Source organism: Filicampus tigris, chromosome 3 (genome assembly GCF_054856515.1).
Source record: "Filicampus tigris isolate MCC_2025a chromosome 3, RoL_Ftig_1.0, whole genome shotgun sequence".
NCBI classification, from domain to species: domain Eukaryota; kingdom Metazoa; phylum Chordata; class Actinopteri; order Syngnathiformes; family Syngnathidae; genus Filicampus; species Filicampus tigris.
This window is the reverse complement of record NC_141219.1, coordinates 17,406,869-17,431,281: the sequence shown is the minus strand read 5'-3', so window position 1 is coordinate 17,431,281 and position 24,413 is coordinate 17,406,869. Positions and strand designations below refer to the sequence as shown.

Genomic DNA, 24,413 nt, shown 5'->3' with positions numbered 1-24,413 from the left:
ACCTGGGAAGGTGGAGCAGACCTCCAGGCCCCTGCAGGCTCATGAAGTTGTGTCGTAGGTTGAGGTGTGTGACGTCTTGGCTATAGAACAGATACTCAGGCACCGCCTCCAGACTGTAGCACGACAGGTCCACCAGGCTGACCGTCTGCGACACCACCTTACAAACACATACGCCGGTTCAGAAAATCACATCAACATGGGTAGCTAAAGCAGAACGATTGTGTGTGTTTTTAAATACAGTGATGCCTTGACTTAAGAGTATAATCAATTCCACTATCACTGTCGTATCTCAAATCATCTTTCCCATTGAAATGAATTGAAACAATTTTGATCTGTTCCAGCCCAATCAAAAACACAGACAAACATTTTTTTGTAACATGTTTATTTTATATTTTTTAAGAAAATAGCACTCTATTGTATTGTACTTTATAAACACAGAGAGTCCCAAGATAATGTAATAGAATGTAAAACATTAAACAATTTATGCATCACGATTTCACGCTTCATTGACCTATTGTATATGGTGTTTTATGTCAATTTATTGGCTTAATTTATTTATATTTTATTTATATTTTGTATATTATTTATGTCTATATTTATTAATACATGTACCACAGCCTTTTGTTTTTTTTGTTTGATTTATTGTATTGTATAGTGCTTTGTTACAGCCCTAGCTGTTATGAAATGCGCTATATAAATAAAATTGTATAGTATTGTATTGTGATCTTCAGGTGCGCGTACCTTGGCCACCAGGGGAAGTATAATTCATAATGCATACATACACAATACATACATAAAGAACACTTTCACAACTAAGCAACTCAGTAAGCTGCAGTAATGTTAGTTGTTCACAGAGGATAAACGTGTAAATCCCGTCACTTGAAAGTCTAGTTACAACTGTACATGTAACAGAATTATCCCTTTTGATCAATTATTGAATTAAAGCACGAATACAATTTTAGACAACTGAAAAAAAAGTACTTTTTTTTCGAGTTGAGCCAATGAATCATTTTTTTCAGTACAGCATGTCACGAAGGACAAATACTCATCCATTTTTTTGCGCAAAAGAAGCAGCTAAACAGACCTGCGTGTTGTTCCATGAGTCTGAGACAACGTCCCGCATTAACCGCGAGACTGCACGCTGAGCAGCGGGCCAGAAAATGGGCCGGCTGCTCACAGGAGCTTGACATCACATACAACTTAATTTGGGAAATGACAAAGACAAAACTTCTCATCTCCCACACAAACGCTCCGGCACTCACTCTGTAAGAGCAACTGCTTTTAAGATAAATGAGACTAATTAGGTGATGTGAGAGCGTAGCAATGGATTGACTGAGGGGAGAAAGAAAGAAAACATTGTGACTCTAAATAATTGAAGCACTGTGATAGACGAGACAGGCTACACAATGCACAACAGCTTCAATCAAAGATGCACCACAGTCACACTAGTTATGCATGGTCATAGACCAGGGGTACCCAACCACCGGGCCGCGGACCGCTATCGGGCCGCAGGCCACTTTGGACCAGAAAAAAAAAAAGTACAGTACTTCCGGTTTATTCATAATCCAAGGCTTGAAAATATTTTATTTTGACAAGTGACCAGATTCTCTCTGCTACACCCATCTATGATTGACTCTTAACGCATGTCAAGTTGTCTCTGTTGCGTAACGCTAATATTAAATGTACAAGCTAGCAAATGAGTAAAATAATAATAATCAGTCTGACAATAATTTGGTGACTAATGTTGCTGCATAATTCATAGTTTAATGGCTACTTTCGCCACCTGATTTTGACATGCATGCAGCAACCGGAGTCAGTTCAATGACATTTACGGATGATCTGTTTAGAATGTATGTACAATAAAGTTGGCAATACAAGGTTATTCATACAGTGGTGCCTTTGGGCTCCCCTCCCCCTCCAAAAAATGTGATTGCAATTTAATGTAAAATTAGAATTGTTTAAATCATCGTCATCAACATCCTTTTTAATATGATTTAATGTAGGCGTGGCAAATCTGGCGTTGGTGCATTCTCACATTGACTTTTCTGCTTATGCACTTACGCATTCCGCTTCAAAATATTCCCACCTGGCATTAAAAGAGCCTTTGGGGGGACTGCCCGCAGTGATGGGGCCAGTTTAATGAACAAAAAACAAACACAGGAAACCTCTATATTGATTGTAATGGCATTATGGTGAGTTTTATATGAAATCATTTTGTAGTATTTGCCAGCCTATCAAAATATGTCTGTGAAATCGGTCCACGGCGCAAAAAAAAAAAACAACAAAAAAACTGGAGACCACTAATCTAGAGCACATTAGGCACAGCCCCTTTCTTTATTGCGAGGCTTCCACACTTGCAGCACTTCAGTCATAACAAGCACAGTATTCCGAATAAATTCCTTTTTATTGTATTCATTTCATACAAAAAAAAAAAAATACTCTCCTTCAAATTGAAAGTGAAGTCAGAGTGATGCGCTCTTCAGGCCACTGACACTGTGTCTGCCACGCTGACATTTTGTTTTATCTTTTTGATGTATTTCAATGACATTTACAAGTCTCGGGAAAAATTGATGTGCCCATGATTTGAAGCTACATTCAGCTGGCAGTTAATCACACCTTCCACGATTATTCTCAGATTATATGTGGACACGGTTGGTATGTCAGAAGTCTGGACGGGAGAATCCACATGGATGAAAAGCGCACTTAAAAAAGGACTTGTGGGAGAGTATGTCTCCAAATGGATGTCCTCATCTCACTTCAGCATAGGTCCCTGGTGCCAAGATGCCACAAGATCGCATCAGTGTATATAATTCACCAATCGACATATTTTGATGATGTAGATCACGTTGACATATCGATCGGATATGTGTATTTACACTGTGTCCGATTTTTAGCCAAAATTGTGAATAGACACAATTGAGTGTAGTTCCCCTGTAGGGAAGTTGTCAAATAGTTACATTCCATCTTGATGAAAAAAAAAGTCATAACTTTGTCGCAAGTGAAGAAGCAGATACGTTTTGGGCGATACCTCGCATACTGCCACAAACACAAAAATGTCAACATGCTCTTGATTAAAAATATATTTTTACAAAAGATTAGAAATCCAATCTATCTTGGTGAGATAAAAAATATTAAGTTGACTGGAAGAATAGCTTCTTTTATCTTGCGCTCCTAAATGCCGATTAAGATACACACATTCAGTCAATGTATGTTTCAATTAAAACAGTCATGGACAAGCGTTAACAGTTTTCCACAAATACAAATATTTGTCAACTTATCAGGCCATACGAATGTGTCAGAATGAGTCACACATCTCCAACATCATATTACATAATAAATGCCAGCGTTAAGAAGTGCATTAATTTAAGTACCACATTAACATACACTGTGAAAAAACACAACTTGTATTTTTGGGGCTAAAACAGTCATTTAAATTGGAAAAACTTGAAAATACTAATATTTACCACAAAAAAATTTATTTAGCGCAACAATGTAAGCAAATTGTTTTTACTTCTATCTATCGCTAAGTTGGGGTCCAATAAGAAGGATAACCATTCTGAAAACTCTTATTTCTTTGCTGTGAAATGCAGACAAGCCAATTTCCAGAACAGCAAAACGTCAAACATGCCCAACTTTGAAGTTTGCTGCCTTGAAATTTTGAGTTCATCCAACTTTTTTTTTTTTTTTTACTGCGTAGAAATCTCCCAAATGTGAATTCCTTCCGCAGACTGTTTCAGTATTGAACTATTTCATGAAATCTAATAATAATAAAATAGACCAGACCCTTGACTGACACTGTCATTGAGGTCAGAGGTGTCTCATATTTTGGTTACTTAATTTCACCACCAAATGTCAAAGTATTCCAGACACCTGCTGGTACGGTGCAGTGCTGTAAACTTGCTGCTTGTTTCTCTTAAATACAATCCACCAAAAGCCTTCATCTGTCATCAGCGTGCCTCCTAAGCAACAACCTCTCATCGAAATGTCCGCGCAATTCCAAAGCACTCTAAACCCGTAGAGTAATCCATACGGCGCAGGCAAAGAGAAAGACACGGTGCACTTAGACGGAATCTGCAACTAATTGGATTCTTTTTTTTTTTTTTTTTTTTTTGTTCTGTTGGCTTTCGCCTCTCGTGGCGACCATCATAAACTGCCTGTACCTCAGAGGACACGCTCACAACGTCTGCTTGGCTGCGGGAAGGAGCTGAAGCGCAAAAGACACTCAGCGAGACAAAGCCAAGCCACACACATTCAATGTTGCACCCAAGAGCTGATGAATGGACAGAAGAAGAATAGATAAGACTTATCAAGGCGAACAAGGTATACAGCTGATGAAAAAAAAAGTCTACACACCCCTCTTCAAATGCCAGGTGTTTGTTTACAAACAATGAGAAGAGAAGATTTTTTACATTTCAAACCCATTGTCATAAAATGACCGTGACCTTTTTTTGTTACGTATAGTTACTTAGTTACAGTTTGTTACTTAAGTTCAGTTACTCTGTTACAGTTACTTAGTTACAATTTCTTTGTTATAGTTAGAGACAGTTAAATGGAAGTCAGCACACACATGCCATTTAAAGTGCCTTTGATTCATCAAATAAAGTTCAGATGTTTCAGTAGGCTTTTTCTGTCATGTTTTGCCTACTTTATGTTATTTACAGTTACTCAGTAAATTAGATGCAGTTGATTATTTAGATACCAATAGTTATTGTTACATTTACGTTGTCAAATTACGTTGCTGTCCTGTGGAAAAACACGTGTGCCCAATTTTGGACAATTCTTTTTTTAATTTTCACGTTAATGCAATGTCTCTAACATGGAAACACCATTCACGTAAAAATAAGAAAATTTAAAAAAATGGACATACGTGATTTTCACAGGACAGCAACGATTTCTTACATTTACTTGTTACAGTTACTTAGATACAGTTACATTTACTTAGTTACATTTCCACAGATGCAAATACTTTGTTACACTCACTTAATGACCGTCAGTTCCCTCGTTACAGTTCGTTTGAGTTAATTAAAGTTGCTGTTACTTAATTAAACAGTTATTTACTGAGGATGTGTAAGGATAGCCACCATTTAACGTGCGTCTATTTAACCTTAAATAAAATTCAGCTGTTCTTGTCTGCTTTTCCTGGTATGTTTTGGTTTTAGCAATGGACCGAAGATTTTGTGCAAAGAGCGATTGCTATTGTATCACATAATGTGTGATACTTTTGTTTGCCTTCTTACTTTGGATGCTTGTCGATGCCATCTCTGGTAGTCGGCCAGTGTGTCAAAGTTGACAAAGTAAGTCTGAGCCTGTGATCCGGCAGAGCTGAACATCAGACAGTGTTGTCTCCTCTTCACCTCCTCCACCTAAACACAAATACACATCGTAAGAGAATATTAGAAGTAACTCACAGCATGATGCATTGCAGATTCACTTCCATGGCTACTTTAGAGTGCCTCGTTCTCAGCCCTGAGTGCATGCGTACGACGCAAAGACAGATGGAGGAGTGAGTGGGGTGGTATTGGAGCGGAGAGGGTGTTTTTTTTTTTTTTTTCAGTTTGACAGCTAGAATGAGGACATGTACCTTGCACTGGCTTGGCCGCTTTAGAGCGCCTCATGGTCTCGTCAACGACCAGGTGGGAAATTTTTAGCCATTAGGCATAATTTCTCAGTGTAAGTACTGTAGTATGTGCATTCAACCCGCAGTTTCTTGAACTCAGAGCGCTCACCTTCCCCCCCACCAGGGGCAGAATGTGCATCTTGCCGGTCAGGCTGTCTTTGACGGAGGCCACGATGAGACACGTTCCGCAGAGAATGACCTGCCGTTCGGCCCACTTGTGCAGCTGTGTCTTCCCCTTCCGGACGCTGAACACGCCCTTCAACAGGGTGCGCTCCTGCTGGTCAGCGTTAACGGGTCGCTCTAAGGAAAGAGAGAGAGAGAGAGAGAGAGAGAGAGAGAGAGAGAGAGAGAGAGAGAGAGAGAGAGAAAGCATACACACTGACGGTGTTAGGGGCAGAACCACAAACATCTCTCTCATGCATCTAGCATCAGCTACTTTAAGTCGCAGAAAGAGAATGAAATCACAGAAATAGATTTAAGTTTAGTTTGATTGTCATTACTAGGGTTGCAAAATTCCTTCAGAGTTGGAAACCTTGAATAGGATTTTTTTAACAAACTAGGAATTCACAAAAGGTTGACTCATAATGTGTTACTCAAGCACATTTGCACTGCTGTGCGCTCACACTGCAATTTTGTATATGTTGCAAATAATCGCATTGCGCTACCGTACACGTGTATATTCCACATGATTCATCTTTTTTTCTCCTCTCATAATTGCAATTTCCAGTTTAAATCGCATAGTGCACTGTACATAATGTATACTGTGTTAACTATTGTATTTAATACTCAGTACAATACAATACCTGTTGAAATAGACACTCAAGATACACCTATATACAGTATTATCTCATGCATTGTACATATAGCTATGTAATCACCAAACAACAGCTTGTAACCCGACAAACGTATTGTTAGCAGCATAATTGTCCGGCTGATTTCAATGTCCGATATTAGCAATTTTAAAATCAGGAACATTTCTAACTCATTGTATCCATTCATCAATTTTCTGAACCATCTGAACTTATCGGCCGATTAATCGGTTGTTGGAGGGTTTTTTTTTCTGATGAATATCGGTCTGGCACTAATATTTTCCTAATCTATATTTAATAGCCCAAGATGTATTGCGTTGAGGTAAGTGTAGTTGATTCAGTCCGTGGTGGGGGGAGTGTGTGTGTGTGAATGTGTGTGTGTGTGGGGAGTGTGTGCATGTGTGTGGAGGGGGTGTGTGAGGGGATATCACCTGCACATTAGTCCACTCTCGGGCTTCCTATTTCCACCAAGTGCACTCTATCACACCGTTTGTAATGGACACAGCCCTTCTTACCCCACACACTGCACTGAAATAAAGAATGTGTTTAATTTACCCAACTCTATTTCATCGTCTGGATCCAGATACATTTTTTTTAAAAGTAGTATAGTCTACTTTTTAAAAAATGCAGCTGGTTACAAGTACTTGAATAGCCTACTTAAACATGTATCCGGATCCAGATTATTTTGTGCAAACATTTGACAAAATAAAATTGAGTAAATTCAATAAGATTTTTATCAGTGTGTACGGATGTGTGCACAATAGTGACAGAAGGCATATTTCCATGCAATAAAGTAGCAGTAACTCCCATTCATCCTTTAACCGAGCCACTAATCCTCAGTGGCGGGTGTGCTGGAGCCTATCCCAGCTGACTTCGGGCAGGTGGTGGGGTACTCGTTGCCAGTCACAGGTAGCAGTAATATTGAACTGTTATTATCTTATCTGTCGTACTTTTGTGTGATTTTTAATTTTTTTTTTCAATCAAACTACACTGGAAAAAATGGTGTGTTGAATTTACTAAATTTTATTTTGTTAAGTGTTTTTACAAAATAAAACCGTGAAATGATTAAATAAATTGAGTAAATTCAACACTTTTTTCGGTGTATGTTGACCAAAAGGATTAAAAAAAAAAACACATACAATACACTTTGAGATTCTGGATGTCAATGTTCAACATGAGATTGTTTTTTTTTTTAGAAATGTTTTTTTTTTTCCCCCCCAACATGTTTAGGCGGTACACTGGTACTACTTTGTGTAAAAGGTTTGACTACATCTATTCTACAGGAATAGATTCTGCAAGTGTACCCCATATTGGGAGCGAATATGCACATGCATGCATGAAACAACGTCATGCATAAAACAACAGTTAGTACACAGTTGCCTCACTAGTAACGTAGTTGTCCAACGAGCATGCCAGAGTTGGCCTACGCATGAGGGAAAAAGCGCAGACGGTACTCATTAGTTTGACATTTCAGCACACTAGCGGAAGGACAAATGTGCGCTAGTAGAATGACTGGTTTTACTAGTAACATTTTTTTGCACACTAGTAGGTCGGCTTTGGCAAACTAGCAGAACAACTTACATGTTACTTGTGAGGCAAAATTACGAGTGGGCATTTTGGTGCTACTAGTGCATGACATTTTTCTTTGTTTAATTCCATACTTGTAGGCCAAAACAATTTTGGGGAAAAAATGTTACAAGTAAGACACAGTCATCAGCTAGTGTTCTGAATGGTCTTACTAGTGAGGACGAAAAGTGTCCTAGTAGTACGTTAACCTTAAGATGGATATCAAAGATGCAGAATTAATGCTCCGACGCCTTTACATGATTTTCCTCGAAATGTCTGGTGCTGCGCTTCCCACTCAGGGGATGTGATTGACTGGCAAACATCCTTCTTTGCATCCTCCTTCACTTTCCCTCGTCAAGGACGTCCAACTATAAGGAAAGCCTGTCTTCCTTCCTTCGCCAGCAAAAGTGATTATGACTGAGCAAAAGAGCTTATGACAACAAACTGTCTGCCAGGCACATCTACAGCAGCGCTTCTTTCTTCACATCACAATAGAGCACTCCACAAAGGAGGAATTTTTGGGGGGGGGTTAGTGTTATTTTTTTATTTGTTATATTGATTGTGACACCTCAAGGGGAGATTCACCAGAGAATATCACTTTTGGCAGAATGTGTTTTTTTAAGGATCTGTTTGCACAACAGAACATTATCGAAAATTTTACTCAGATACAGTACTTATAGACCAGGGGATGGCAAACGCTTCTGCAAAACAACCACATAAATGTGCCTGATCGTGTGTTAGCCTCATTCTAAGATCATATGAAAAACATCGTAGACATGCGAATTTATAGTATCTATGTAGCGGTGTTATAACCGTTTAAGCAACAGATATTTGTACACAAACATTGCATCAGTAAATGTGGACAGCCAATATAGCTATACTCACAGGCATATATTCTTTATCCTCTGCAAAAAATGACTCGTATTACTGCAGCTTACTGGGTCAGTGAAAGTAGTTGTGAAACTCTTCTTCATTTGTGTTAGCATGATAGTACTATACTGCCCCCTGTGGCGAAGTCACATACACCAGGAGGAATGTTTTGAGTTACGAGTGTGGGCATGGAATGAATTAAAATCCCATCACAAGGCACAATTGTAAAATATTTTTCTTATAAAATGTAAAGGGATACTTTACTATTTGTTCCCATTTTCAGTAAAAAGTTTATACATATATATATATATATATATATATATATATATATATATATATATATATATATATATATATATATATATGCTCACACAATTTGGAAGTAGCAATAGACTGGTGTGAAAAAAAATCAATCCAGCCACCTTCACCTCACTTTATTAGCAAGGCTCTGTGGAGAGTGTATGAACAAACAACATTACGGCACACTGCACCAACTGTTCAGCCTCACACACACAGCAACAATTCTCCAGAGAGTCCTAAACTCATCTGAGTGAGGAGAAGCCTCGCCCGGGCCCACTTCTCGTGGTAGATGAGCCTTTAAAAACCTGATACAGGGCCATGTTCCAAAACAGCTTTCATACAAAGGCCACAATCTGTAATTATCTGCATATATTGTGCAGTATTTATGAATGCACTAGGATGTGCAATGGCCTCCTGCTTCTCTCATTACAAGCGGCACTCTTCTATCGCCTTCAAAAGAAGTTACATTCTTATTGCTGTTTGTTTTTGTTCTTTCATGAAACACAACACAAAAGATTTGACTGAATTTTATAACAATTTGTGGATGGATAAGGTACAGAATCTCAATGAATGAGTGGTGTCAAAATTAATCAATAACTAATCGATCATCAAATGATTCGACAACTACTTTTGATAATCCATTAACCATTGTTTAACAGAATTGTCTAAATCCTCAGCCTCTCAACAGTAAATAATCTGATTTCTGTCAACTTGAAAGTAGACTGATTATCTTTCGAGTTTAATCAAAATAAGATGTTCGCAAACATCTGACTTTACTTTGGAAAACAATGAGCAACATTTTGCGTTTGACATGTTCCAGATGTAACTAGCAACTGAATCATAATCAATTTATGGAAAAAAAATAATAATCAGTTTAATCTATTACCAAAAAAAGAATTATTTGCAGCAATAGTATGAATAGCCTGTAACTGACATGCAGTTGGACCCGAAGCAGCCCCAGAAGCGGATGTCAAGCTAGTAGCCATTCATATTAATTACCCGTAATCAATACCCAAGAAGTAGTTTTCTCAGTTTCTAAACGTTTCAACATCATTCCCTCTAGTGGGACGTTACTCAATTGTTTGGTTTTGTTGATTCATTAAGCAATACTAAACAAACAACAATAATCAGTTAACAAACAGATATCAGAAAAAAATGTTTTATTCTTTGTTTAATCAATGGAATAACTGACAGAATAATCAATTCTAACAATATTTGAAAGTGGTAGCCCTCGTTTGAACGACTTCAAATTTTTTTTTTACTATCGATGCTATATGATGATAGTTGAGTCAACTTCGATTAATTGATGACGTCATTGATATTTTTCAGTGGTCAACTCGCTGTGCGCGCATCCAAATAAAAGCTCGCTCACCAACTCTCCTCCTCGTCCTGTTTCACAAGCCCCACCCTCTAACTAGATCATCCAACCACATTCAAAGACTCGCTCATCCATTCACATTCAGATGCCTTCGTGGCCTTATTTATTGCTCTGTTTCTTTAAAAAAAACATGGGACTAGGACCTGGAAAAAATAATTGCATATCAAATCGCGATGGTAAAGGACAAATATCGCAGTTACGTCATTTTTCAAAGTCGTTGAGCCCTCGCTAGTCGTACAGAGATATCAACTGTTTAAGTCTTACGAGTATGCCAGTGTTGGTTTACTATTGTGCAGAATTGTCGGACAGTACTGGTGAAAAAAACGTTACTAAGAAGACACAGTCAATCTATGGGTGAGCTAAATTCTATTACTAGTGAGGACAATGTAAAGTAAGACCAACCAATACAAGTTGGGAAACACTGGTCATACCTACAGCTACATGCGCATAGGATACATGTTATTCACACCATGCTTGCTGCATGATCCTATCAACACATCTGAAAACCATTAGTTGCCTTACACAATGTGTCCTAATCATAAAGAGCCAACTACTCTAAAACAAGTGTTATCCCCGGAGATCCGTGGTGTTATTAGTTGCTATGGAAATACGCTTGTTGTCCAAATCAAAGTCCAGTCCGAGCTAGTAAACCTCCACCTCCGGCTCCATGACTGCAAATAAAGTTGACTCCACGGGGGTTAAAGTGGGTTAAACGTCGGTGGATGTTGCGCAACGTTGTTTTCAAAGCGTATGCCGCGTCGGAGGAGAGAGCGTGATGACAGACGGGGCCCGGCAGACTAATTGTCACCCTGTGCGAAAACCCCGCCCAACCGCGGGGGAAGAGTGAGGAAAAGTGACACATCGGAGCCGACCGCGGCCTTGGCTCGGCGGGAGAGTCGTTGACATGTGACTTCACGCGGCGAGCGGCGAGGCTCGGGCAAGGTTAAAAACATGATGTCCAATTTTTACAAGGGAAGTGGATGCATTAACCACAACAGGGCGGAGGGCTACAACGCCATTAAACTTGATGTTGACATAACAGGAAAACCGCTGTTTCGTACCTCATGGATTTGGCTTGACAGTGTATATCGCGGCTCATCGTTCACACCCACGACATAACGTTTTTTTGTTTTTCTTTTTTAAGGGGGACTCAGGCAAACATGTTCTTTGCAATGGTATGTTCAATGTAAGAATTGAACAGATCATTCCAATTGTTTTCATCCATCTCAGGGACTGACATTTTGGCCTCATACCGTCCTCTGCTGTCGACATAAAGTGATGTTAAAGTGCCCTCGAGCTCGCAATGTGAACGTCACAGCTAACCTGCTTTTTGGGCGTGGTTTCCTGACATTCTTAATGTGAACCCGAAGGCATTTGGACGTCAATTTCAGTGGACAGCAGAGCGTGATATGAGGCCAAAACGAACGTCCCATGAGTTTGTCATATACAGTCATACACACACACACACAAAAAACAATATACATATTCAAATTGTCTAAGCATGACCGTATTGGTGCAAGACAAAATTTGAATAACGAATGAGCTTCAGATGCACCGCCGCTTGACGGAAGTGGGAAAAAATGGAGAACCACACTTCTGGTGCACTGTCAGTTGATATCTAAGGTCCGCCCACCAAGCAATGTGGCCAAACACGACTGAAGTAGAATAGCGCCCCAAAAAAATTACATCAACCGGTTCAATGAACCGCAAAAACATGGTGTGATTGTCAAGAAAGAAGTGGAGTGGGGATCTTTTAAGAGGCTGTAATGTAAGAGCGAGTCCCAAGACTTTTGTCCATATTACGTACCAAAAAGTAGCAAAGGGCAATTAAGACCATGTGAGGGACACCACAAATTCATGATCACCCTGTAAAGTCTGTGCAATCACTTTGCTGAATCTCGTTTTGGTCTCGTCTCCTGGAACCCCTGTTCTGCATCTGCATGATATTTATACCTTTCAAATCTTTTTTTAAATCGCACAACGGATTATTTCAAGGCAACTGACAAGCACATAAAAGTCAGACTGAGAATAGCAAATGCCTTTGCTGGCACTGAAAAAGTCGGGGCCGACAGTCAAATGCCTCCTCTCGGTTGGACTTAAAGCGGAAGTCAAGTCGAAATTTTTCTTTGCAGTATGTTCTATGCACCCCTACAGATTTAAATACGGTATTCTAATTAATACCATGATTAGTAGCTTGCAAATATTATTTGACCAAACCCAGAAAACAGGTGTGACGGTCATTACTGGGTGCTTTGGCACTGTGACGTCATTTTCAGTCGACAGCAAGTGGCAGTACAAGGCAAAATGTCCGCCCTTTGAAATGGATAAAAACGGGTGCATTTTTCTGCTTAACTCATATTTCACAAACGCATTATTTATCTGAATATTTGAGACTAGCGAGGGCGATTGGACATATTATTGTAAAGAATTTTTTTTGTCTTGACTCCGGCTTTAAGTTGGCTGAAAATCCAATATAATACAGCATTTCATAATGTTTGCAAACCATCGCCGCAAGGATACATCCAGGTGGCAGAAAAGTGATTGACTACTGCTAACCTGAACTGAAAGGATGACAAAAACGTGCAGTATTTGGGGTTGAGGTCAAATTGGTTGCCTTTCACATATAATCAGTACCCAAGAAGTAGCTCTCACTTTGAGCTATTGTTTCTGTATTTCCATGGAGGAAATTCTCTCTGTTTCAAACGAGAAAGAAAACATATTGAGTCCAAAGAGAAGCTCCATCACAGACACATCACGTTCGGAGGAGCTGTCAGGAAATGATGGCTTTTCTGCTCTCACGCTTGGGGCCATTCGCTTCACTGTAAATCCAATCCACCTCAATATAAAGTTGAAAATGTACATCCACCTTCGGCTTTGTAGTATTTATTCGTTTTATGGTCATCCAGATCGAGGGAGAGTATGGTCCTTCTTCTGCTGGAGTCTGAAACTACGTGTCTCATCAAATACAGGCGGCGGTAAAACAAAATCTTTCTGTTCTAATACAGTGACCACTTGCTATATTGCCATTCATCTTTCACCCCCGCTATGTCTGCCATTTTTTAGTTATAACATTGACGGCAATTACAGTCCGACTGTGGCGTTTCACATAATAGCATTAGCATTAAGATAGTGGATTTTGTGTTTAAGTAGCAATTGTTTGAAGGTTTATAATCACCATAATATCTCTGCTAATGTTTGTCCCCCATCTATGGCATTTCGCACGGTATGTTAGCATTAAGCTAGTGATTAAGCTAGTGGAGTTTAGTTTGTCGTTTGAGTGAACATTTTGGTGTTTAAATAAACAATGTTTCATTCTCTTTTGTTTTAAGTGTCAGTTTTGCAGTAAACTTCAACTGAGCATGACAAATAAACAGCTTGAAGCAAGCGTGTGAGCGAGAGCCAATTCTTTTCATTTTGTTTTTGTCAAAGTGATAGTGAGAGAGTGACAACAGGTACTAAGGAATACAGTACTTTAAAATGTATGTTTCAATAAGTTTGAATGTGTGGGAGGGGTAAAAATATATATTTTAAATGTTTTATATGGTCTCTCTTTATATCGCGTATTTTAATCTAGCATGGGTGGGTCTGGAACGTATCTCTCTTGAAAAACGTCAGTTCATTCATAACTATGATCTTGAAAATAGAACAATGAATGGACAAGTTCTAGTCCATCCATGCACAAGTGGGCCAGAGTAATAAGAACAAATAAGTACGCTCTGGGGGGTCAGAAATATGTCAACAATGCGACTTATTAAACGCAGACGCTTTGATCGGGAGCCAAATCAATAACTTTATGTGCTGCTATCTCCCACATGACTCATTGTGGGACAGCGGCGGTGGGTCTTGACTACGCGGGCCGAGCAGGAACATAGCCCAAACGGACCGGAGCCAGAGATGACAGCAGGCCGCGTCCCAGCTCTTTACAGCTGCGGGGACGGGGCTGACCCACGCAAACACTGGCCCACGGGTCCCCTGCCTTTGTTTTCTCTGGATCTCTGGATTTTGATGAAGTCAGCATTAAGCCATCATTACTGTTTGTTTTCATCTCATCAGAGCACCCCAGCAGGAGCGCGCGGGGGAGGCTCAACATGACGCACTTCATCAAATAAGACCATGATGGGAGGAAGTGAGTAGATTTTTTTTTAAAAATGATAATAATAAACATGTTCATTTATTAAACTTATGTATCACAGAGAGAAGAGATCTTTTTGATACAGTGTAACCTTGAGATAAGAGTGACCTAGGTTTGGAGTTGTTTTTGAGATGTGAGTCATCTGACTTGCGAGCAAAAATTCAAGATTTGAGCGCTGTATGGTGGCAGTATACTCAAATCACTTCACAACAAGCAGATAACGATTCAAATAGAGGATTCAAGGTGTTAAATTGCTCCTCCCCCTTGAAATGTATAGTCAAGCCAAATATAAAACAAATATATTACATCTTGTGTATTTAAAATAGGACAGATGGATAGTTATGACCCTTTAATCAACCGCATTCATTTCAACAGGGGATATAGTTAGTGGTTTATAAAATGGATGGATGGAAAATACTACAGTTGCACTCAATAGAGCACAGACTCCATCCATGGATGGGTGAACAATTCTGATTTGGATTTGCACCAAATTATAAAGAGAAAAAAATACATTAAGGTAAGACATATTCTATTCCATTCAATCCATACATCAAAAATGACCTTAAACAGAAAGTTGAATAAATCACAATGACGGCTCTTCATTGAAATGCATGGAGGAAATTGTGTATGCTGAGTCTCATGCTGCAGCAATACATTTACTTGTGCGTTATGTTAAAAAAAAAAAAAGTGTTACACTGAGTCAGCAGCAACAGCACCTCCTGTATCTAAATGTACTGTATGTGCAAATGCAATATAAAGGAATTCAGTAGGCTTTAAATGCAGTGTAAATAGAAAATGAAATATTTTAAGATGTAAGTTAACAAGGCCTTTAAGGCCGCCAAGGCTGAAATGTTAAGAAAAGTGATTTGTTAAAAACCCTCTTTTTCATCCTTGGCAGAAGCACATATCTGTCAAGTTGTACGCTTTCAGCGTAATTTGTACAGGTGGAAACACCTTTTCAAACATGTACGGCGTACATTGCGAATGTGCACAGCCAATGCCAATTTCATCACTGTTATCCGTTGCTGTTTTTGTCACCTCACCGCAGTCGGGAGAGCTTTCTCCAAGGCCGGAGTTGTCTCCCGGATCGCGGCCGTCGCATGTCGTCGAAAAGGAGGAGCCCAGTAGCCCCACAACACACGTCAGAGGGAGACCAGGGTTCTCGCGCTCTCCCTCACGCATGCGCACAAAACACTCACGTCCTGCTCAAGCTGTCACAATACCCGCAACATCATGTTTACTTTTGGGTTTTTTTTTAAAGCTGATTTCCAATCAGGTGACAGCAGCCATTCGAAAATAATATGTAATGTGTAAGATTACAGATATATACGGGCAAATGACAACTTTTGTAAGATTCAGTTGGGTTGACAGGGTTGTGGAAGTAACCGATTTACTTTATAAATATGATGTAGTATACGCTTACCCAACAGTGACAGCTTCATAAAACCTGATTAGGTAACCTCATCTACAAAGGCAAAACAGATGTGGATGTGGCTAATATGTTACATGATTTGTTTGGCTCCCCATTGCCAGACACAAGGAAATGTACAGTGGCCAAAAGGGAACCAAAAAAAATATATATATATATTAATACGGCAGCCTACATAAGGGCTACACAGTGCAAGATTAGGAATGACTAGTTCACTAAACGCCAAGTACTACACCGGCCACACCATAAAACACACGTGCAAATTTGAACAATTATGCCTTTGTAACGATAACGATGCCAAAGCGTGCCACAAGGATGTGACTCCACTCAAGCTTTACTTGGCTGGCGTCGTCCCCTCCATCAGAGGAAACGGGATCTCTATCATGAGCTGACAATGAAGATGGATGATGATGATGACGACGGTGATGATGATGGGCCCCCTTGGGTCGGCACTCACCGCTGTAGAAGCGGATCAAGCAGCTGAGGTCGGAATTGGCAGCCTCTTGCTGCACTCGCACCGGGTCGGCGTAGCCCATAACGGCCAGATAGTCGTAAAGCATCTGGAGAGGACGCTCGGTAGGCTCCAGCCTCCTGCGGCACGAAGCAGGATGACAACAGGAAATGTAAACACAATAAACGTGCAAGGACGATTTGGGGGGGGGGGGTATTATTAAGACAGTGGGTAAACTCAATATCTCACAGTAAGCAGAGTGTTGTTGTTTCATAGGAGAGGGAAAGGAGTTTATTTTCATTGTGTAATGCTTTTCATTCGAAATAGAGCAATATTTGCACAAGTGGAAAGCTGTTGCATAAAATGAAACATCCGCCCCACCCGGCAAAGGACCAGCTAGGATTGACAAAAAAGGGCAATGGAAATATTTCAATTCAAATAACTGTTTTTTTATATTTTGGAATGAAATGTACACTTATGTTAACACGCCTAATAGATACAATGATCAGCTGTATCTTTAATGACGATTTCTAATCATGATTTTATGCCTTTTTTTTATATATACACAAGTTTCGAAATGTGACCTAACTTGCATTTATTTAACTGACCAAAAAAAGACATTCAACTGTTATATTTTGTTTAAAATTCAATATTTGTGCCATTAAATGTTTTATGATTTTAAGAAATAATATTAAACAATTTTTCAAGAAATGATCGTTTTGCCATAAAAATTCTCATATACAGTGGATAGAAACAATTTTAATGTTCCTATTTTTAAAATGTGAAGAACATTACATGACTGTGTATGTTTTACTGTATATTTATTTAATATTAATGCTTCAAAGAATAAATCACTCACAGAATGATTTACTTCGCAGTGACTGTTCAACAATACACATGGCACACATATATTTTTAAATAAATGCAGGCCCCCAATCATTTTAGTGCCAATGGACATTTTCATGTGAAGACACGCTCAAGGGCCAAAATGAAAACAGATGATTAAAAATCTCACACACCATAGCGGCACTTCAACGAGCCATGTAGTATTAATTACTATTATGGTAGTAACGACAATCTGCAGTGTCATGGCGATTGCTATACATCCATCCATTGTCTGAACAAAGTACTGGAAAAAACTACCCAAGCACAGTAATAAAGTATTTGTACTTCATTACTTCCCATTTTTGGACAAGGGGGATGTGGCTCTGGCGAGAATGAACCAATCACATTCAAATTCATGTTTATGGGAGTCAACACACACATGCCACCGTTTAAAGTGCCTCTGCTCAGCCCCAAATAAAGTTCACAAGTTCTAGTAGGCTTACCCTGACATTTGTTTCCGCTTTCAAGCAGAAGCCTAAAGCTTTTGTTCTCACACTGACTGCTATTTTGAACTGTTCATAATTCCTTCCACCTGGTCTAAGGCCCCAGCTCCAGCAGAAGAACAGCCTCAAAGCAGGAAGCTGCCACCACCATGCTTCACCGCAGGTATGATGTTGTTTTGGGGACGAGCAGTGTTGTCTTTTTTGACTTTGTCTTTGCACCTTTTGGAATTATGGCCAAAGTTCAATCGTGATTGAATTGGACCATAATACATTTTTCACATGTGTTTGGGAGATATTGTTATGGTTCAATGAAACCAAGGTTGAACTATTTGGCCATTATTCCAAAATGTATATTTGGTACAAATACAACACTGGCAGCATAAGGCTGTGGCTGTTTTTATTCAGATGGAACTGGGGACTTAGACAAGATGAAGGGAATTATAAATAGTTTGAAATAGAAGTCGTTAGCACAAAACCTGCAGGATTTTGCTAGATGGTCGGAAAAAAAACTACTACTAGAGCATAAGTTACTTTGGGGTCAATTAGCGGCACTTTGGATGGTGCAGTGAGTGTGCTGACTAGCATTTAACATAAGCGTGAAAGCAAGTGGTTGATTCAGAATACAGCCACATCCCCAGTTGTAAGAGGGTGTGATCACTTGTGAAACCACATTATCACAGTTGTTTCTTTTTACTTCCCATCTCCAAAAAAAAATATCTTTTTTTTTTTTTTTAAATCAATTGTGTTTTAGGTCACATTAGTGATGCAAAAAGTTTTGAATGACTTCCTGGTCCTTGTATTTGAGAATTCTTTCCTACTTTTTTAAATAAACCCAATCAATCACCAGGAAACATATATACATATTGCTCTCTGGCAGTGTCTTTAAAAACTACACATTATTATCTTTTCAGTAAAAGTAGAATTTATAGTGAAGCGGGGGTACCTAATGTTGTGTCCAGTGATGCTAAACAAGCTCACTGCGTGTGGTGCAGCTTGAAATTGATATTTTCCTGCTGCTTTGATTCCCCTACAAGGAAGGTTGCGGTGAAAGTGTGATTTATTCGAATAGCACGTGCATATTAAATCCAGTTGAAGAGTGAGATTTGTCGGCACATTTTATAGCCCTCAAAAGTGACACGAGGTCCTGCTCTTGCAGCCCGTACATACCAAGTGGAGATGGATGAGGCTGCTGACCTCAATGTATTAGTCAGGCCGCTTTAATAGGCCACTTGTCCTAGTGTGCCCTCTCTGTCTCTCTCTGGGAGGAGGCGATCGAAAAGTCTGGGAGTCTCCCTTTTGGAAAACGTTTTGGGCATGACTGAGTGGGAGGGAACCGGAGACTGGCCCAGGACTGACCGGTTGGCGTTGACTGTCATGTCTGCCCACAACACATTTAGAGAAGCCCCAGAAATAGAACAATGACCAGGATGGGTGGATGTCCTCTGTTAAAAGAGACACATCGTACATTTTTTTCACATTTTAAAACAGTTACCATGTGTCTTGATAAAGGTCACGGGCGTTTTTCGGTCAAAATACACAAAGGATGAAGATGTACTTAATATCTATCCTCTTGTAGCAGTCAGTTCAGATGATTTCATGCAAATAATTCACTGCTCATCCTGCACCATTGTTCGATGGGGCCAGTAGGCTTCCATTCCCATGACCATGATGTTATGGGGGCGGCATTGCTCAGTGGTAGAGTGGTTCTCTCCCAAACCAGAGGTTGGGGGTTTGATCCCTGGCCATTGTGAGCATGTCGAAGTGTACTTGAGGAAGATACTGAACCCCCATTTGCTCCTGCGCTTTGAGTACTGAAGGTAGACATATTACCATTTACAACCAGGGTCGGATTCGACTTCTTTGCAAACAGCCCCGAGTCTGAAGGGAAAAGCAAGCCTCCATTTTCACTTGCGGAGTCAGCACTTCAACATCAAGCTGCCAAATTTAACTCGTCACTTAGTGTGGGGACCTGTGCATGTGGTGCATGCAGCAAAGACATCGCCAACCATATATACCTCCCTAATCTCACATCAACAATTTAGCTGAACTTTTGAATACAGTGGACCCCAGCCCAAATCTATGTAAAATAGTGTATATATATATATATATATATATATATATATATATATATATATATATGTATGTAAACATGTACGCATATAAATATACATATATTTTTAAGATGATCATGTATTACTTTTTGCAGACTTAGAAACCAGCTATCCAGAGAAAGCACTAGGAGGGCCTCTAAGGGAAAAAATAAAAAATAAACCGTGAAGTCTAAATCTCAGTCTACAACTGAAATCCAATTTCAGTTATATCCTGGTTTTATATCTTGGAGATTTCTGTTATTACTTTTAAATGGATCAGGTCTTACTGGCAGACACAGAGGCAATTTAAGTGCATCAGCGAAGTACTATGAAGCGGAGCCACTCGGCCAATCCGCCATCTTAACCGAGCCCGTAATGTCTCAAAGATAAATATGTATTTACCTGAGCAGATCTCCGTGCAGTTGAACAAAGAGACCCTGTCCGTCCCTCTGGGCGCACATCTCCTCCACTGTGGTGCTGGTGGAGCAGAGCACCAGCTGCAGGTCGGGCTGAGGAGTGGAGGTGGCCTGAGCTCCGGAGGCAGGTAACTGGGGGTCCACCGTGCTGCCGTACAGACACACACAGCCCCGCTGGGTGTCGCTTTTCAGCCAGTCGCGTTCCCGGGATCCGAATCTGCTCTTTCTCGTCATGCAGCCGCGACTCCCGACTCGCTTCATGTTGCGCTGCGAAAACACACACACACACACAAATGAAAATTTGAAAAGGCACAGTTATAATATCATTAAATAGAATGTAAACAAATCAAACAGTTTTTGCCACATTTTGCACTTTAATTCAATTGACATTGTACTGCTTCTTCCAAGGCAGTATAATAGAGATATAAAGATAGAAATGGAGGCATTAAAACATTAGTCGCTCTTCGTTGAGAATAAAAAAAATAGTCTTGTGAGTATTTGTGTTCAAATATGCATTGCCTAAAGGGCTATAACACCGCAACATTGATGCTATTCATTAGCCCATCTTTGGAATTTTCTATTACATGTTAGCATCAAAGTAATTTATGTGCTTGTTTTAAATTAACAACGCAGACAGTAATTTGCTTTGTTTTATGTTAATTTGACAGTAGATTTCAACTATCAGTGGCAATAAACAGCTTGAAGATTTTTTTGTGGAGCTGTTCACTATTTTCCAAAGTGCTGCTTATTATAAATACTCATATCTCATATCTTTTTTTTCCCCCCCATGAGAATGTTTCTGTAGAAATGTGCAAATGTGAAAACAGACAAAAAAGACTGTTTCAAACTCCCACAATACTGTTACCACTATCCCACAAAAAAACCCAACAACCTCACATTAACCATAAGTACAGTTTCACAATTTTAAGAGTCCCTTCATGACCATACATTGGATCCATGTTAAGAGACATGGGTCAAAATTGACAAACTGTTGCAGAAATAGACAATATTATAATTTTTATGATGCGTAATTTCCAACACAAAAAGACGCTACACTGACCTGCAGCCATTTTCTAACCTCCCACTCATCTTAATTTAAATCACATCCCCGCGCTAAAATGTCAGCATTTGGGTATTGGAGCTGCACCATGACTGTGCACTTGTAAACGCAAACACCAACATGCTGCTATTGGCGTTTGTCAAGGATGTGCCTTGACCTCTCCTAGTCACAATGTTCATGGGCAAGGCTGTCAAGGTACAGGTCACATGATTGGTGTGCTGACCTGCGCTGATGACATTTGTCCTGTTGGCAGATCATCAAGACGTTGGACCTCATTCATATGCGATATTGAGTAGGTCAGACAAAGAATGACGTTCTATAACGCCGCATGGTTTTTATCCTACATCACTGTGAGATGTTTTATGGTAAGTTTAGGTACATCCTCCAAGGAAATCTATGAAGTAACACAGGCATGTCCAGCTCCGGTCCTCAAGGGCCACTGTTCTGTCTGTTTTCCATCTCTCCCTGATGCAACAGACCATTCAGCCGATTTAAATGATTAGCTCATCAGCAAGCTCCGAAGAAGCATGATAACAAACCTGATCATTAGAATCAGGTGTGTTGAAGCAGGGAGAGATGGAAAACAGGCAGGACAGTGGCCCTTGAGGACCCGGTTTGGACACCCCTGGAGTAACATGTGGTGTGCCTCAAGGTTCACTTTTAGGTCCTTTATTGTTTAATTTCTATATGCTCCCAGTCTCATTAGGAGGCACGGGGTCAATTTCTTCAGTTACGCTGACGACATGCAGTGGCACATCGTTGTTTCTCCAGATGATGCCAGTTCAATGAATGCTCATTTTCACTGTATCATGCACATCAAATCTTGGATGACAGATAATTTTCTCCATCTTAACCAGGACAAGGCTGTGAAGTTTACATAGATGGAAAAAAAAGCGCTTCCAACTATGCTTAGTCCGACTATTTTTTTAAGTGTCCCGTCTATCGCTTATCGCCTACAAAATGGGCGCCCGTCATAGGCGGATAGGAGGACCGGTCCGTCACATAGGCGGTATGCCCAGCTCTAAGTAGTATTAGTCATTTTACGCAAAGGACAAAGAATAAATGCCTGTGAGCATTACTATATTGTCTGTCCAGGTGTTACTCCACCGTTTGTGTTCAAGTATCCATCGCTTAAAGGTTTAGCCCATCAGTCGCATTTTGCAATGCGTGTTAGCATTAAGATAAATAGAATTCACTAAGGCAAAGAAATGCAATTCTCTTCATTTTATGTTTAGTTTGACCTCAACTGGGATTGGCAAAAAAACAGTTTAAAGTCTTTTTTTAAAGAACTGGTCACAATCAGCCAATCTGCTGCTTGTTGTGAAGTAAGTTGAGTTCCCAGCCACCATACAAATATTTTCAATATTTGTTTTGAGCTTACAAAGTGATGTCATTCACTGGATGATGTCACTGGCCACACCATTAGGTACACCTCATCAATACAACGAGAATAAAAATGAATGGCCGAATGATAAACGCAATGAAGCTCAAATTTGGACTGACACTCTTTAATACAGTAATATACTATATTTAATATTGTGGTTGCTGTGTGCAGTGCGCTGCATCACAATGTAAGTGCCCCTAATATTTTGTCCACCTTACTACAACCACAATTCTGAACACGCTGTTAAGAGAATTCTAAATTACAACCTCTCTGACAGTGTCCATCAAAACAGAGCATTATTTTTGTGGCATCACAATGGAAAAGGTGTCCCTAATTAATTAAGTGGCCTGTGCGTGGCCATCCCGCCTTTTAAATCAGCGTGAGATGCTTGTGCACGATACCAGTAATTCTTACCGCGCTCGATGTGAACGACCCACGGATAAATCATCATAATCATCATTATTATCCCCCTCATCGTGGGTATAGAGATGAGCGCGCGTTACATAATGTTTCGAGTATCCCATGCACTTTGCCCTGTCATGGAAGAAGACGCCTTGCAACGGAGGGCATGTTTAAAGCAGTCACCAAGTGCACAACCAAAGGAGGGGGGACGTAGTTGCAAATATCACCTGCCTTTAGCACTCGTATCCCGGCTGGGGCGGCGGAAGCTCCGGTGCGGCAACCGCGACCTCCGACGTGAATGAGCCCGGCTCGGTGCAGCACCGTGTCCGGCTGCCTGTCGATGCAAGCCCCGCTGTTGTCAGGCTGGTCCTCCATCGCCATGGGTGCTCGCTATCCGCGAAGACCGCTAGGGTTCGAGTGGCGTTGTGATAATGATGGCGGGAGGCGGCTGGCGGCTGATTCCCATGGGGAGGCGCACACGGAGCCGGAGAGCCATAGCCAGCGAGCCCCCAGGAGACGAATGCTGCCCGGCTGCGTGTGGGAGGGCCTCCGCTGCTGGATCAATAAACATGACGTGGGCGGGCTCTGTCGCCTCATTATTCAGCAGCCGCGCCCCCTTTCACATGGAAAACACACGCCCACAAGCATATGGAAAGCCCCTGAACATTTGTTACTCATATCCTTGACATCCAGCTGAAGGTCTACGTACTGTACTGGTAAAGTAATTAGTGCGTTTTGTTATCGCTAGTGAGACTATTAGTAATGCACCCCCCCCCCACACACACACACACACACACACTACGAGAGCCACTTTCGGCCAATAATAAAAGATATATTCAAACAAGTCAACATACAGTAAACAAGAACAGCTCCAAAATGTTTCTCCCCCGGAGCTAAAGGGGGTATTGACCGATACATAGCCAACCAATACCGATATCTTTCTAATTTATAAATATATGTTGGATACTGGAGGGGCTTAACTGGGGTTATACATATTTATGACATAGCTATAGCCCACTAGCCTCAGTATAGTGCCATCCCTGACTGTAAATATAGTTATTTATTGTATGTTTTAATGCAGTATTATACTGCATCATCTAAAATTACCATATTCTACTGGCAGCTGTGAGACAGTAAAAAAACAACAACAACAATAAAAACATTATTAAACTACTGCGCCG

The 24,413-nt window shown here is 40.3% G+C and overlaps 1 protein-coding gene across 1 annotated transcript in view; it reads right to left on the bottom strand.

Annotated features, from left to right (window-relative positions):
• phlpp2 (PH domain and leucine rich repeat protein phosphatase 2) overlaps window positions 1-23,750 on the bottom strand; it is a 39,316-nt gene extending 15,566 nt beyond the window's left edge. The window contains exons 1-6 of the mRNA XM_086025535.1: window positions 23,464-23,750; window positions 20,373-20,653; window positions 16,559-16,692; window positions 5,727-5,917; window positions 5,238-5,363; window positions 3-157 (exon numbers count right to left, since the gene is read on the bottom strand). Coding sequence (XP_085881661.1) covers window positions 3-157; window positions 5,238-5,363; window positions 5,727-5,917; window positions 16,559-16,692; window positions 20,373-20,653; window positions 23,464-23,613 — 1,037 coding nt within the window. The 5' untranslated portion in view covers window positions 23,614-23,750. The remainder of the gene's footprint in view (window positions 1-2; window positions 158-5,237; window positions 5,364-5,726; window positions 5,918-16,558; window positions 16,693-20,372; window positions 20,654-23,463) is intronic.
• Between the last annotated feature and the right edge of the window lie 663 nt (window positions 23,751-24,413).